General features: G+C 44.6%; 1 protein-coding gene across 18 annotated transcripts in view; it reads left to right on the top strand.

Annotated features, from left to right (window-relative positions):
• Window positions 1-16838, top strand: part of afdna (afadin, adherens junction formation factor a) — an 87087-nt gene that overhangs the window by 59785 nt on the left and 10464 nt on the right. For 17 of the 18 annotated variants that reach the window (XM_029002167.1, XM_029002158.1, XM_029002166.1 and 14 more), the window contains 13 exons: window positions 414-559; window positions 1226-1320; window positions 1481-1746; window positions 2366-2509; window positions 2682-2880; window positions 3438-3541; window positions 5237-5317; window positions 13924-13989; window positions 14141-14214; window positions 14796-14914; window positions 15533-15730; window positions 15979-16070; window positions 16620-16805. In XM_029002167.1, coding sequence (XP_028858000.1) covers window positions 414-559; window positions 1226-1320; window positions 1481-1746; window positions 2366-2509; window positions 2682-2880; window positions 3438-3541; window positions 5237-5317; window positions 13924-13989; window positions 14141-14214; window positions 14796-14914; window positions 15533-15730; window positions 15979-16070; window positions 16620-16805 — 1770 coding nt within the window. The remainder of the gene's footprint in view (window positions 1-413; window positions 560-1225; window positions 1321-1480; window positions 1747-2365; window positions 2510-2681; window positions 2881-3437; window positions 3542-5236; window positions 5318-13923; window positions 13990-14140; window positions 14215-14795; window positions 14915-15532; window positions 15731-15978; window positions 16071-16619; window positions 16806-16838) is intronic. The other variant, XM_029002159.1, reaches the window with a different exon arrangement.

The raw sequence follows: 16838 nt of genomic DNA, 5'->3' as shown, positions 1-16838 counted from the left end.
TCATGCAGTCAGCAATTCTGTCAAATCTGTGGATTCCAAATCATGCTCTACGTCATAGAAGTGTCGGATTAAAAAAATTAATCCTTATGGCCTGTTTACTACCTAATATTTCAACATGGCCTGACTGCCTGGCAGCCTTCTCTGCATGGAGCCATATGAACCATACCCAGTCAGGGACAGCCACAGATGTTTTACCTCCCTGGCGGAGTCAGTGTCTGGTTGTAGGGTCCTGGGGATGGGATGGGATGGGCTGGGCGGGAAAGGGTGGAGGCACGAGTCTATCCCCGAAGTTCGTCTGCTTCTCATGGCTGAGTGACCCTTTATTCTGTACCCAGACCCATCAGCCACAGGGCAACCCTGTCAGGCGTGTCTCCCCACCTGACCCTGTCTATCTCTGTTCTGCTGTGTTACAGAAGCAGAAGAACATAGCTGGAGCTCTGGCCTTCTGGATGGCCAATGCCTCGGAGCTCCTCAACTTCATCAAGCAGGACAAGGACCTGAGCCGAATCACGCTGGATGCGCAGGACGTGCTGGCCCACCTGGTGCAGATGGCCTTTAAGTGAGTGTGTGTGTGTGTGTGTGTGTGTGTGTGTGTGTGTGTGTGTGTGTGATTAGTGTATGAACATGTGAGGAAGTACAGGTAATGTGAATCACATGCTGGTTGGGAAATGATGGAATTGGAGCTAATGGGATAATTGGGAAGTGATTAAAGAATTTGCTACAAAATTTTCCATAGACAGCACAACTAGGATCAGGCTGTGTGTGTGTATGTGTGTGTCCATTTGTAATTTAATTTAAATGAACAGTAGCCTTACAAAGAAAGGTATGTTTGAATTAGATAACATTGATTTCAAAGTGGCTAAAGATTTGCCTAAAAATCTGATAAGATAAAGTCAGGTCTAATTTAGATGTAGGGTTAAGTTTAGGTTACCTATAGAGTGGTAGTTCCAATTAATATAGTACGTTTTGATGAATTTTGGCTGTGGGCAGCATGTAATGTTATTGTTTTTGACTCGCTCAGCAGGGTGATGTAAATGTGTAGAATGTCCTGGCCTGGCTGTTCTGTGTTTCAGAAGTTTGCTCTCGTGTGTGTGTGTGTGTGTGTGTGTGTGTGTGTGTGTGTGTGTGTGTGTGTGTGTTCATCTTTCAGAATTAGCAGCCCCTGTGGGTTGACTGGGTCTTCTGGTTTTGAAGGTCTACAGTATTTCTCTATTTGTTTGTGTAGGTACTTGGTGCATTGTCTGCAGTCTGATCTCAACAACTACATGCCTGCCTTCTTAGAGGACCCAGAAGAGCAGAATCCACAAAGACCAAAAATAGGTAACCGACACATACACAGAAGACTAGAAACAAGATTTAACTAAAAAAAAATCAGAATAGAGAAAATTACATAATTTTCTAGTCACTTTGTAGTCACACCTACCTTATTGCATGCTGACAGCTGGAGCAGATATAATAACATTGCGTGTGTCTTTTCTAGATGACGTCTTGCACACATTGACTGGTGCCATGTCCCTGTTGCGGCGTTGCCGTGTCAATGCAGCACTGACCATCCAGCTGTTCTCGCAGCTTTTCCACTTCATCAACATGTGGCTGTTCAACAAGCTGGTGACAGAGGCCGACTCGGGGCTCTGCTCACACTACTGGGGTGCCATCCTGCGCCAACAACTCAGTCATATCGAAGCCTGGGCGGAGAAGCAGGGCCTGGAGCTTGCCGCAGACTGCCACCTCAGCCGGATAGTGCAGGTACACCACATATCCCAACTGCTACCAGTGCCAAGGGACAGGCCCCGTAATCAGAAGGTTGCCAGTTTGAATCCCGATTCACTGAGGTGCCACTGAGCAAAGCGCGTCCCCACACACTGCTCCCTGGGCGCCTGTCATGGCTGCCCACTGCTCACCAAGGCTGATGGTTAAAAGCGGAGGACACATTTTGTTCTGTCACCATGTGCTGTGTCTCACAATGACAATAACTTCGCTTTCGCTTATCTAGTTATTGTCAAACAAATAAATAATTAAAATTATTTGAATGCCCTTTCAAGAAGCAATGCTGCCTTTTCCCAAGAGTTTTAAACTAAGTGATTACTTCACATAGTTATTTTACTCCTGCTTATGAATGTATATTGATTTATATCTTGCGTCAGTATATTTATGTTTAAAATGCATTCATTTTCAATTTTGTGCAAAGAATTATTTTATTTTTTTTGCAGCGGTATTTTGATAAAACAACAAACAGGTTTTTCCGCTTTGTAAAGACTTATAAAATGCATTAAAACACAGGGAACTGTGTGTTTTTTTTCTTTTTTTTTTTTGTGGATCATCTTGTTATCTGTGCACGTTTTGCGCTGTGTGTGTTCTCCTGCAGGCCACCACCCTGTTGACCATGGACAAGTACTCCTTGCAGGATGTGCAGAACATTGCCAACACCTGCTTCAAGCTGAACTCCCTGCAGCTAAACGCACTGCTCTCCAACTACCACTGCGCTCCAGACGAGCCCTACATCCCACCAGTGAGTCTGGACACGCCTCTTCCTGTATTCCAACCAACCGTATATAATAATTTTACTCAGTCGTTTGTTTTTTTTCTCACTTATCTGAGGAACCATGTTCAATAAACAAAAGTGAAAAGGAAAGAATAATAATTGATAGTGATCTGACCTGAGACTCCGCCCTGCCCAACAGGAGCTGATCAATCACGTGGTCGCTGTAGCAGAGAACACGGCGGATGAGCTGGCACGCAGCGATGGCCGGGAAGTCCAGCTGGAGGAGGACCCCGACCTGCAGCTGCCCTTCCTGCTGCCCGAAGATGGCTACTCCTGCGACGTGGTGCGCAACATTCCTAACGGATTCCAGGAGTTCCTGGAGCCCCTCTGCCAGAGAGGTATGCACCAACATCCATATGCACCTCCAAAAACATCCTCATGACTGATCAAAGTGTTGAGTTCAGTGGATTATCTCAGTTTAAGTTAGACTGAGAAGGAAAGAAGCAACATTTTAATCAGGCTTGGGTGCTTCAGGTGCTTCAGAGCTGGAATCCTGTATGAGTGTTCTCTGGGCGTTCTTTGGACATTCTTGGAATGTTTTGTTGTCTGTGTTACAGTACAGTCTTGTTTTAGAAGCCAGTGTGTTCAGTGCATGGGTAGGTACGCTCGGTTTTGTCCACTGGGCTGCGTGTTGATAGTAAATTAGAGGTGTGTGTGTGTGTGTGTGTGTGTGTGTGTGTGTGTGTGTGTGTGTGTGTGTGTGTGTGTGTGTGTGTGTGTGTGTGTGTGTGTGTGTGTGTGTGTGTGTGTGTGCGGGTGTGTACTTTATCCTGACCTGAAACCAGAGGAATGTCTCATAGATACGACTGTTTGCTCTTATCCTGTTGATGTGTGTTTGGGCAAAAGCTGTGCAGTTCTGTGCCACATCCATCATGTCTTGTTCTCTCTGCTGCAGGTTTCTGTCGTTTAACTCCACACCCACGGTCCCCTGGCACCTGGACTGTCTACTTTGAGGGAGCTGATTGCGACAACCACTTTTCCACTGACAGCTCTGACATGGTGGGTTCTCTTTTGATGTAATTACATGATACACTTTCTCTTGCATGTCACAATCTTATTTCTGTCCATTTTGTGTATTTTCTCATGTAGTTTAGAATAGGAAGGAACAGGGAGAAATAAGGATGACCAGTCTAATGAAATAAAATTATTGTAGAATGTTGACTCTTAATATATGAGGTTAAAGCACGTCTATTACCAGTTAAATTATCAAACACTTTTGCCGAAGACCGATGAATCACAACAGTAAGCTGCTCTTCATCAAAGTAAAGTAAAAGTTGCTTATTCATACTGTGAACCTCAGGTCTTATTTAAAACATACATTACCCGGCCGCTGTTTGAGTGCACAGTTTTTTTTTTAGCTTCGTGTTTGTGACTGTGTTTGTTGGCTTGTGTCTTTTATGAAGGACAAAGTTTAAAAAAAAAAAAAAAAAAAAAAAAAAAAAAAACTGTTTGTGTATTGTGAAACCACCCCAGCTATAAAACTTAGCCTACATCTGCTGGTGTAACAGACCTCTCCTCCCTGCCGCACACACCCAACCCCAAACATGTTATTGATTTCAATTTGACACCAATTACACCACCAAGGCCAATTAGTGGGCAGAACACTGCAGCTCTGCCTCGCTCTAATCTCAGAGCCCTGAGGACGGGTAATTGGCCTGTTTTTCCCTGACTGGGGCGCACATTGTGGGACCCCCTCATTAACCAGAGACTGAAGTTTGTGCCAGACAGCCCCACCTCAATTCCATCTGGCCCCACCCACAATCTCAATATCTCTGTGCCTGATTTCTCTGAGCACTGGCATCAGAACGCTGCCCTCCCTTGCTTCGGTGTCGTTTTGCAGTCGTGTCAGAAATGACGCCCTGGCCTTTCCGGCTGCGGTCTTCGGCCTTATGGGGGAAAATTGTCTTGTGTCTCTGAGAGGGTCAGACGGTGACGTTAGCTGTGGTCCGCGTGTTCCGGAAAAATCTCTGCCACAGTTCAGCTCATACAATCACACCACACCGCCTCACTCACCCTTTTCTTTTTATTTGCATGTAATTTCTCTTTCCTTCTATTGAATTATGTGTGCTGGTCTTTGTTTTCATACTCTTATATTAAAACTGTGATCTCATAACAGAAACATTCCGAAGTTCTTGGTATGTACAATGGCATATATATATTTTTTTATTATTATTTTATGGTCTTAGATACAATACAACGCAAAATACTGTATTACAAAAGAAACAATGATCATTGTAATATACAGTTAATAATGTAAAAAGTGTGCAATTGAAATTGTATATGGCGATGTACGAATTTGTTCAATTCGTTTTTTGAAGATGTGGTGCCGGGAGTAATTATTCCTTCAGTCCACCCCTCTTTTAATCTGAGACACTTCTCTTCGTTTTACATTCTCACACACTACTCTTTTTGTGTGTGTGAAGTGGGTGTCTCTCTCCCTCTCTCTCCCTCTGTGGCTTTCATTCTTGACTCCTGTCCAGAAGCCACCGTTCCTCTCTGTGGTCGGGGCCCCAGCTCTCTGAGAAGCCCGGCGGCCGCCACAGCTCCTTTACCCTCATCCCTCCTCCAGCGCCTCAGTCTGCTCCAGGCACGGATGAGAGACGGACAGACTAAGGGGTAGACAGGGAGAACACAACGGAACAGTTTTCTTTGCCGCTGTGTTGTGTAACTCTGGGTTCTGCTCTCTCTGCTCAGCAAATGCGGAAGGAGCCAGAGGTCGTGACCGTCACCCTCAAGAAGCACAATGGGATGGGACTCAGCATCGTGGCCGCCAAGGTAGAGTGTGTGTGTGTGTGTGTGTGTGTGTGTGTGTGTGTGTGTGTGTGTGTGTGTGTGTGAGAATTACGTACCCATGTCACAGAGACATGGCTTTCATGTGTGTGGTTGCGTGTCCTCTCTAGCATAAATGGAGCATGTGTGCTTCTTAGCATCACTAGGTTGCAATGTTGTGTGCATGTGTGAGAGTGTGTGAGTGAGTGCAGTGTGTTCTGTGTGAACAGCTTTGTTTATGAGCCTCTCCTGGAGAATTGTCTCTGTGGAGGATTCACTGAGTTCCGTCAGGGGGCAGCATAGAAACTTGTGCCACACTACTACTGCTGATATCTCATCATTCATTTGAACATCTCTTATTCAACCTTCTACTGTTGTGGTATTAGCACCTTGCATGCTGCCACCTATGGTAGATACTGATACTGCAAGATCACCCGAAGCTGCGCTTCAGAGATCCACACGCAACCAGGCCTATAGACTTTTCTGACATTTCTGAATTTCAATTTTTTGAATGATGATTCTGAAAGCAAGCATTTGAATGTAGATTTTAATTTGGTTTGGTTAAATTTGTAATAAGAGATTGTATACTTTATTGATTGCACTGGCTGAATCCACTGGCTCCTGTGTGCAGGAGCTGCTGTTGGTTCAGATGACTGCACACAGATGCAGTTATTGGGAGGTGTGGACAGGCTATGGGTGTGGCTTTTGTTTTGTGTGTCTCCCTTCCTCAAGCTACTCCACCCTCTGCTCGGAGTTTTCCTCTGTTTTTCTTTATTTTTTTATGTGTGTGGGTGTATGCAGTAAGATGAACATTCAAATCAGTATTCAAATACGACCTGTAAGCAAATTCATATGGCCACTATCTGTTTCATCAAAGAGAGAAGATGAGGATTTGTTGGTCTGTTTTTCCTCCTCTTTGAGTTCCTGGTGTGTGTGTCTGCTCTGTAGTCTGATAAAGTAGTTAAAGCCACAGGCTGTAGAGTTTCTGCCTGTCTGCTGTACAGCTGTGAGCAAATGAGCTGTTACATTCTAATCTGCGTGTGTGTGTGTGTGTGTGTGTGTGTGTGTGTGGTTACCGATATCTGAGCACCAAATGTCCAAAAACACACTGAAATATCACTGAAAGTGAGGACATGTTGATATAAAAAAAATGTGCCGAAAGATAAAGGTTTAGACTCCAAAAACTGTTACACGTTTACAAAACGTACATGTTGCGTAGTTATTACTCTTGATCTGTTGTAGAGGAAAAGAAGGTGTCTGAGCAGTGTGTGTGTGTGCGCGCATGTGCGTGGGGGGGCATTTATTTAAGTGCTGTCCAAGACTTTACAGTCAGCCTAGGACCACCCCACTGTTATTACAACTTCTATTTTCAAACTCCAGGCTACGTGTGTGTGTGTGTGTGTGTGTGTGTGTGTGTGTGTGTGTGTGTGTGTGTAGGGAAGAAATGAGCCGAGAGGGGCGGAGGAGTGCGGAAAGAACAAGGGAGAGGGAGGTACAGGAGACTGAGGAAGGAGTTAGATGAAGGGTAGGGGTAATGATAGGTCTGGTTGTAGGTAGAGACAGACCTTCAGACTCTGGAGTTTCTCATCCGTCTGCTGAGTTTCGGACCCTGCCGCTCAGGACGCGGGGTTTCCTGCTTGCCGTCTAACGTGCGGTGCTGCGGCATGTAGCGCCCACCACACCCACCTCTCACTCCCGTCCCGTGCCTCTCCTCGCGTTGTGGAAGTGAGGTGGCGAAAGCGACGTGCCTCTCCTTCCTCCTTCCTCACCCTTGCGCTCTGAGTGTGTGTGAGGCATCCAGCACCATGTGGTTCTCTGTGGTCGGCAGGAAGGACCAGTCGGTAAGTCTGGGTTGTGTCTATACGTGCAAATGTGTGTGTTAGTGTAAAGGAGAGCACCCTGCGGTGTCCAGGTGTGTATTTGGCGGCATGTTAGTGATTCTCTCTCTGTGCCCAGTGTACAGTAACAGACCAGGTGCTACCCCCCTGTCCTTTTTGCTGCTGTAGGGCTGTAGACTGCTTGTGTGTGTGTGTATACATGCGTGTGTTTATGAAACTGGTGAAGTGGTGAAACGTGTTTTGGAATCGGTGTTATTAACACGTCGCTTATTTCTCATTTTGCATGAACGGACATGTCGGGATTCACCTTCCAGCGTATTCTGTGGTGGGCGGTTGTGTGAGAACGTTTAATGTGGCATGTTTGTGTTTCGGAATGCCGTTGTCTTTGTGTGCATGTGTGTGGTAACATTGTTAGGGCTCAAGGTCGTGTGAAAAAGATTCATTAGTGACAAGGTGCTGGACTGGCAGGATGCAGGGAAGAAAGTTTGGTCTGAAAACATTTTTTGTTAATGTATGTTTTATTTGTTTGTTTATTTATGCACTAAAGTCATGGTGTAATTATAATGTGTTGACTACTGTTGCGCTGGTGGATTTTTTTGGTGACTATTATGACAGAAAATTACAAATCCAATTATCTCAAATGATTAGAAATTTTTTTTTGATCAGTCACAAAAGTCAATTTTCATTTTTCAATAAATTTCTAATAATAATAATAGGGTTGGAAGGACCTTTTTATTGTATTCATCAGTTATGAACTCTCTTCCCAAAGGGCATCTGGTTCTGGGCCTGTAGTGGTCCAGGTTCAGCCCGTTCCTTTAGGCCGCAGGTGCTGTCGCTGGCCCTGTTTGTGCTGGTGGGGGAAATCCTGACCCCCCCACCCCCTCCCCCCAAAACACGAGGGAGTCCCGCTCTCATTGTCAGTGGTTAATTCCCTTCCAGCCGGTTCTCTCTGCTCTTTATCTTTCCCTGACTGCACTGTGAAGATGGCTGTTTGGTAGCTCTGGCTTGTTTTTGTTCTTGTTTGCATTTCCTTTTTCTTTTTTCCCCATTTGTAGACGCCCTCCCCTCCATAAACAGCCCCCCCCCCAGCCGTTCTCCACTGTAACAATAGGAGGATGTGCTCTCAGTTTCCTGTCAGCTCTGAGCTGAGGCAGCGGAGCAGCTGGGCTACGGTGATACTGTGGAATGCAACCCACTGGTGGCTATCATTATTATCAATCAGCTTTTTGAACCGAGCTCTCAATCAGATCGGTTCGCTTTTGGGCCAGACTTGATCTGCATGTGTATGATTCTTCAGTCATATCCTTTGGGGATAGTTAATCCCCATAATAACTTCTAAATTACCCACACAAAATTTACAAGAAATAATGGTTCAATGTACATTAATACAACCAATCAGTGTTTCACTACAATTGCTGCATTACTGGATTTTTTGCAATACTTGTCCCCTTTAATGCCACTCCCTGCTTTTCTGACAGAATATCCATAAAACTGTGGTTTGCGTCTGGATTGTGATTGTGTGTCTGGCATGATTGGAATTTAGACCTTGTGCTTGTAGTCATGATGCTTGGCAAGGAAATTAAAGAATAATAACAAAAAAATTACAATCTCACATCAAAATAAAAATACTTTTTTAAATCCTGTATTCCAGTTTTATGAACTGTTACTATGGCAGCCATGGTTCGCACCTGAAATCGTTTCTTTAGGGGAGAATGTTGTGGTTGTCCTGTGTCGTGTCTCTTTGAGTTTTTACCTAAGTCCTCCATAAGATTCTTGTGTCCTCAGACAGACGGGCCTACGTTTCCTCTCTCAGCTCCCAGGAGCTGTGAACAAATTGGATCTGAAGTGGAGTGAGATGCGGGGCGCATGCTGCAGCTCTCCTGGGTGCCGAAGTTCCACGTGGCCTTGTGAACTCTGCGCACCACTTACAGCCCCAGACAGGAAGCGGGAGATTTAGAAGGTCTGGGTCACCCCCTTCCTATTTTTGGGGCGGCAGACAGAGCCTCCTCTGTACTTCTCCCCATGGTCTGCTGCGACTGTAGAGGTGGGGGGGACCCTTGTCTGAGGGGGTCCTCATTCCTTAGCAAGCTTCTAATTTCCTGTGTATGTAGTGCAGGCTTCCAGAAGCTTCCAGAGATGGGAAGTGGGAGGCGGGGTCTGTGTAGACTCAGGCTGGATCTGTACAGCTTCATCAAATTTGTCCTTATACGCTCACTTAATAGTAACTAGTGCACATGTAATCATATTGGTCTTAAATATAACTCATCCAGCACAATCCTACAAAACTGTATAGAAAACTGCACTATAACGTTGTATCCGATTTCTCTGCTTGCTACTTTGCTGCCCTTAGATAAATTTCACACAAATGTTTTGATTTTGATTAGATTTTTATAGGCATTTTATTAACATGAACTTGCCCATATTGTGGTATTGTGAGACAGTATTTTGTAGGGTGTGGTGAGAACAGCAGCTTCAGGATATTTGGAATACAGCACGCTGGTGTTTTATGAGCTTTGAGCAGGTTTGTGAAGTGGGTGGATGTTGTGCTGTTGCCTCGGTGTGAATGTCTGAAGAGGGTGATGACTGGGCAGAGTGATGGGGTCTCAGCTCAGTGGGGGTTTGTTAACAGCCTCATGATGAATGTAATCTGAGCGTGTGAGAAGCAGGCCCTCTGTCGCCCCAGAAACATTTTGACTCTACGAGTTTGAAACCTCTAGGAAATATTTCAACTCGTGACTGTATTTCCTTGTTTCTTGTCAGATGATGGAAGTCGGTGGGTAGTTGTGTTGCGGACCTTCTTAAATCTTCATGTATGTTGTCTCACAGGCTCCCTTAGAAGTGTGTTTCCACCTGCTGCTTACTATAATCTGGAGTAGTTACACACACACACACCCCCCATTATTTTGCCTTGTTCCTTGCCTGCCCTGCGCTACAGGAGAGGTGTGATCACACTGCATGAGGTTGATAATGAGTGTTATTCACTAACCACCACCCCCCCGCACACACGCAAACACACACACACACACACACACACACACACACACACACACACGCTCAAGAGACGGTGCATGTCTGTAAGCAGCAGTAGCTCTTAAAGCAACCGCACGCACACGTCTGAATGATTAATGCCGTTACAGACAGACGCTGTCCCGTGCCCCCCACCCAACAATCCTGACCCTTACATGACCCCATTTGTTACTGTAAACTCAGTCTCACAAAATCTCAAAACCACTACTCACTCACCAGTCACTACTGACGAAACTCTGTCCACTCCCACTGAAACCCACTCTCAATCACTCCCACTTACTCACCACACAGTTATGTATTTCATCACATGGAAAGGTTGTGTGTTTATCTGTATATCTGTGCATTAGCATATCCCTTATAATTTATACTAGGATGATTGTGGATATGAAGATTGATCCTGCTATAAAGCATTCTGATCACATCAGAAAGAAAAAAAGAAATTGGCAACTTTAGCATAATTGATCCTAAATTGAATTTCTAATATGTAATACACTTTGTTTTAATATATTTATTGCCTCTTCTTATCTCTCTCATGCAATCACTGCATTATTTCTTTTCTACTGCGTGGTTGCCTCATCATATCTGCTTTATGGCCACATTTGTTACTAACTATTTAATTTCTTTGTCTGCTCATATGTAGTATAAGTTATTGTTGGTTAAGATGAGTCAATAAATGTTATTGTGTCACCTCATCGCACTCCCGGTATCAGTACCACAGACAGCTCGTCTTTCGTTGTTCAGGACACGTTAAGTACGTGGCATGGCTGTTTGGTTTAATTGTGATATATATATATATATATCAATCAATCAATCACAATTATATATAGAGACAGTGTCAGTATACTGAACACCATGTCAAAGGAAGCATCAAATACTCAACTTAGCATGAGGCCAACCCCTGGACCAGGATGCGTCTCAGAATGCTACCACCTTCTCACTGTCTCCAGTCTCTCCTGGGTCCCAGGAATGTGAGGTGAGGTCCATTGTGAGGTGGAGCCAGAACGGGCGAAACATCACCAAGTGTCAGTGTAGAGCAGATGAGGCGAGCGAGTCTGTACCTGATACCAGACAAGGTAAAACAGGGCTTTTAAGCTGAAACTCACTCATCAGTCCCTGGTGATGCTAGTAACTGCAGTTTCCAACCTGTGATTTTATAAGTCAGGTTGGTTTAATGATCACTCATTTGATGTGATTTTCTCTTTTGAAGTTCTCGTTGGCCGGTTCTGATTGGCCGAGTGCAGGATGTAGAAGTTAAATAAGAATAAGTATTGAATTTTAAATGTAAATGTAAAATATGGTTAGCCCTTCTAACATCTTTTCTTTTTTAAATAAATTCCATATTTCCCAGTACATCTGTACATGAGTGAAAGCTGATGCAGGCCAGTTTAGCGTAAATCTGTCTGTCATCTCTGGTGTACTGTTGAACGTCTCTCTCTCACTTGTTGATGTGGTTTGTGACGCTGGTCCAGCGTGCGTGGTGGTGGTGGTGGAGGAATCGGGGACTGTTGAATGGACTACGTGTGTGGCTTGTGGATGTGAAGCGCGGGTGGCCGCAGCAGGAGAGGGAATGAGGGTGTTTGGGTTTCCCAGGCGGATTGAGTTACCGTCTGTCTCACTGGCTACTGAGTGCTTAGCGCTTGGCCGACCGGCCACAACATTAAATGCTGTTATGCTGGACATCTGCACCAGAGCATCTCCAAAACGGCAGTGTGTAGTGGTTGGTGTCATCCAAACAGTCCAAACAAAGACAACAAGTGTCACTCAGATGTTTCGTAATGCACTCGATTGGCTACCTCACATCAAGCCCAAAATATTTGCTCACAAATTTGTGAGAAAGTTGAACAGTTACAGCTGAACGTGTGATTTAATAGCACCTCCAGATGGAGCACGTCTCTCCATCTCTTGCTGCGTTTTGCCTGCTCGCCTTGCACTAAATCTGCACCCAGATTTTCAACTCAAGGGCCTTAGAGCAGTAAATTGGAGATGTAAACATTGTTGTCTGCATGAAGTGCAGCGGTGGCGACATTAACAGTTTACAGTTGGCTGCTGTCGTTGTGCTGTCTTTTGGAGCTGCCTGAAGTGAACAAGGAGCAGGAGAAACCTGTTTGTTCTGGGCTGGGAATGTTTGGTGAAGCTGATTGAGTCTTGCTGTGTGTGTGTGTGTGTGTGTGTGTGTGTGTGTGTGTGTGTGTGTGTGTGTGTGAGAGACAGGGTGATTTATTTCTGTTGAACAGGTGAATCAGGTCACATCAATTCAAACAGAAAACAAAAGGAGTCATGTGATCACACAGAACTCACAGAAATTATGCAAATTAATGCCAAAGACGTGTTCAAAGACAACAGTGGCTGTTTTTGTCTAATAGTAACATAAAACAAAAAAGCTTCTGGTGAAATGTTTTGTTTAGATCTGAGTTGACTGTCATAGATAAAGGTAAAAAGTGTTTTTGTGAGCGAACTGCTTATTCTCTACTTATGCTAGGATAAAAGCTTGTATAAAAAAATTAAAAAAAAAAAAAAACACCTTTTTTGGTCTGAAACTTTTGCACACAGATTGTCTTCTGATTTCACAGCTGGGTTCAGTCGGGGGATTTTGGGAGCTCAGTGCCTCTAGCCACAGGAAAAACACTTGGATGAGCGAAAGGGGAGTTCAAACCTTAGAGGGTTGATATTACTGGCCTCTCAACATGGAGGGATGGAGTGTAGACAGGATGGTCTAGGTAGAGACATAGTGCTCAGCCAACTACCACTTGTTTTCTTTTGTGGTACTGTATCAATAAAAAAGAAACAAAAACGCATTAATTAACAGTTTGAAGTATATAGTTTTGCAGTATTCATGGTCAGAGATGTGTTTTTTGTTTTTAAAAATGACTTCATGCTGTACATCTTGTACTATACATCAATAGTTCCAGCCATCTAATGCCTTGAGGGAACTTCACATTTGGTGCAAATGTTCACCTGGAATCAACGATCAACAGTTTAGAACTTGGTGGTCAAGGTTGCTGGTAAATATCTACTGAAAGCTCAATTTGTTTGCAGACACAGGGAACTATGAGGTAGTTCTAGTTTATATTGATATGCATTTAATTGTTTTGGAGACTGGGTGTTCGTTCATCAATATAGTCTTGCGTTCAGTATTACAGTGTATTGAATCGTATCAATACTGAGCCCAAGAGCTGAAGCTGAGAGGGTCGGATCCAGTAATGGTGAATGCGAGGAGCTCTGGACAAGATGAATGGACTGAGCGCTGTGCAATGGGACTTTTGGGAATGTATAATGGAAAATTATCTAGGGCAAAGTATAGTCTGTTAATCAAAACGTCCATGACAGGGTACTTTGTGCGATTTTTCTAAATGTCTTGAGTGGCTTTAGGGTGCACTTTCATGCGCATGTGTGTGTACATCTGTTAAATTGTTCTTGTTCGCTCTCGTCACCTTTGACCTCCCCGCACACTTCCTTCCCTTGTGCTGCTCATAATGGGACATTTCTAGCCAAAGTATGTGGGGAGACTGAGGGGCTCCTCCAGTTCAGAATGAATGGACCCCTTCATCCTGCCATACTGTGGCGCTGTGAATGAGTTATAAATGTCCCAACTGGCGCCTGTTACTGTAAGGGTCCCGGCCATCTGGTAACTGATGTTCTCTCTTGAGGGGGTTACTGGGGTGTACATGGCCTGAGATGGTTTGGGAGGGTTTTTCAGCTTTGAGAAGTGATCTTTGGCCATTTCATCTTTTCATTGTGGTTGCGCAGGGCGCTGGTCAAGACAAGCTGGGAATCTACATCAAGTCTGTGGTGAAGGCAGGAGCTGCAGACATGGTGAGTAATGTGCAGGATGACCTCATCAGAAGCGTATGTATGTGACCTGCGGATAAATCTGGCGCTTCAGCTGTACTCTGGTGAACAGGAAAATGTATTGAGGCATCACTAAAGCACGCGTGTGTATAACAGAGCTTTGTGCATGTTTCAGGATGGGCGCCTGGCTGCTGGAGACCAGCTGCTCAGTGTCGATGGGAGAAGTCTGGTTGGTCTTTCACAGGAAAGGTAAAAGATAAAGATTTATCACTCCACTGTGTCACAGCCCTACTGTTTAAAGCTGTAATCATGCCTGCATACTGTTTAAAACAATAGATAAATATCTAAGGCATTTTTTTAACACAATGTACATATAAGGTATATGTACATATATTTTGCAACTGACAAAAGCAGATTCCGGTTATTTACTCAATGACCCCAGTGGTACTGGTCATGGAAACTGTTCAGCAATCTCAGTTTTCTCAGCTGAACTTCCCCAAGATGAATTGTTTAAATTAAATGGTTAGTCCTTCACAGTAAAGCAAACAGCACCAGAGGGGCACATCGGGATCTCCCATTTCGATCCTCGTGGGTTTAAAAAAATTTTTTTTTGTGGTTTCTTAGAGAAGGCAGTGATTGCCAGAGAAAAATCCACTAGCACTAGCTTTCCAAACCAACGTCTTATAATTTGCTGTTGTGTCATGAACTTACCCACTAATGAGTTTACCAGAAATTAGATTCCAAAGAGCAAGGTTCCTGACCCACCTGGCTGTTTGGTCAGGAGGAATGCTAAGACTCCACTTTACAGCTATTTTCCTTTTTCATTGTAGGGCTGCGGAGTTGATGACGCGAACCGGCTCGGTCGTTACATTGGAGGTGGCCAAACAAGGCGCAATCTACCACGGCCTGGCCACTCTCCTCAACCAGCCTTCTCCCATGATGCCGAGGGGTAAGTGAGGGAAAGACGCTTGGATGTGAGCCCTTATTCCATTACGACATGCACTCGCCTCTCAGCAGGGCTAGCCCCAATCGGGAGATTCTTGCCAGAGGACTGCACACGGTGCGCTGAACCAGTTGCGACCGGGTGGCTGTGGCAGGATATGGCACTCTGGACGCCCCTCCCGGCCACGGCGATAAAACGCAGTTGGCATGAGGGGCTGCAGATTCCTGGCTAATGACTCAAGCATATTTCACTTTGTGATGCTTTGGAGACTGGGGTGCTATTATGAAGAACAGGGAGCTTTTTCTCAGTGAGCCATGCCCTTGAATAGCTTTTGTTCTGTTTGACATTAAAGACGTTCCAATAGTAATGATCGTGGGGCGCTTTCCCTGCACCATTGTCACGAATCTCCATTTTATTTTAAGCATGTAGAGGACTCCTAACCATAGAAGAAATTGACCTTAGATAGCATTTTACCTCCCAAAACTTGCATTTACAAGTTTTTAAGTTTCGATAAAAAGCATTAAAAGAAACATATCCTACTTGTTATTCAACATGTTATTAGTTATAGCCCACTAGTTTTGGCAAATAAGTTGTGTTTTTTTTTTCCCCTGAATTCCCTTTCAGCACTGGACCGTGGCCGGGATAAGGGCAAAACTAGACCAAAGAGCGAGGGCTTCGAGCTCTACAACAACTCCGTGCAGAATGGCTCGCCAGAGAGTCCACAGGGTGCCTGGGACTCCTACCCCGAACCAAAGATAATCAGTGGTGAGGACCGTCTGCTGAAGAAACGCGCCGACCACCGATCCAGCCCCAACGTGGCCAGTGAGTTACCTAGAAACGCTGCTGGAAGAGTATCCAAAGCACAATCAATGGTCATAGGCTTACTATAGTTTGAGTCGATTGAAAGCAAAAGTTTTTGAATCACATTTTTGGTCCTAGTTGCCATATTGTTACAACCCTAGTAGGAACTTCTGCAAGGTGCAAGTTGAACTAATTTTACAGACATAGAAATTAGAATGGATTCCTATTGGGTACATTTTTCCTGATTCCTCTACCCCGTCTGCCCCCAGACCAGGCCCAAAGCCCTGGAGGAAAACCAGTCTACCCAGGAGGACCAGGAACCAAGATCACGTCTGTCTCCACCGGCAACCTCTGCGCTGATGTGAGTACACACATAATCCTCCACAACACCTCAGAGCAGAATTTCTCAAGTAGTCTCAAGTTTATTTCTCAAGTTTTTTTTTTTTATCCTTTACAGTCTTTTAGACTTTTAGAACCAAATGAATACAATGGTTCTGTGTAAGCATTAGCTATTCACAAACATACGCCACTGTGTAAACGGAAGAGTTTTCAGGCTATTGGACTCTTTCCATTGTGCTAAACTGGCTGATGTAACCCCTGAAGGTATCTCCCTTTTAATCACCCCTTGAGTTGGGTTATTGAGCTTTTTCTGTTTGCTTTTGCCACACTGTTTATTCCATAATGGTGTCTAAAAGCATGTAACTTCCCTGAAAATAAGAATCTCTGCAGGTTTTAGTTTTTCTTTAAAAGCATTTACCCAAAAACTGTTCTCCCAAGCACGTTTCGTTTCTGACTGGAACATCTGACTTGGACTGCTTTTGCTCTCAAATCGTGACTCCAGTGAGCTGGCACTAACCGTGAGCTACTTGAAGCTGTTATCTCATTAATGCAATTTCATCTCCAACTTCAGGAGGAACCTTCTCCCCCACGGCCAGAGGCATACCCCATCCCAACGCAGACCTACCCCAGGGAGTACTTCACCTTCCCAGCCTCCAAATCACAGGACCGGGTGGGCCCTGCACCCGGCCAGGTCTGGCAGAACAGTGACGACAGACCACCTATGGAGGACCATCATCACAACAACATGGCCGTGCAGGTGTGTGTGAAATTTACTAGGCTAAAAATGTAA

The sequence above is a fragment of the Denticeps clupeoides genome, chromosome 14 (genome assembly GCF_900700375.1).
Source record: "Denticeps clupeoides chromosome 14, fDenClu1.1, whole genome shotgun sequence".
Lineage (NCBI taxonomy): Eukaryota > Metazoa > Chordata > Actinopteri > Clupeiformes > Denticipitidae > Denticeps > Denticeps clupeoides.
Note: the sequence above shows the minus strand (reverse complement) of the source record. Positions and strands in the feature narration are given on the sequence as shown.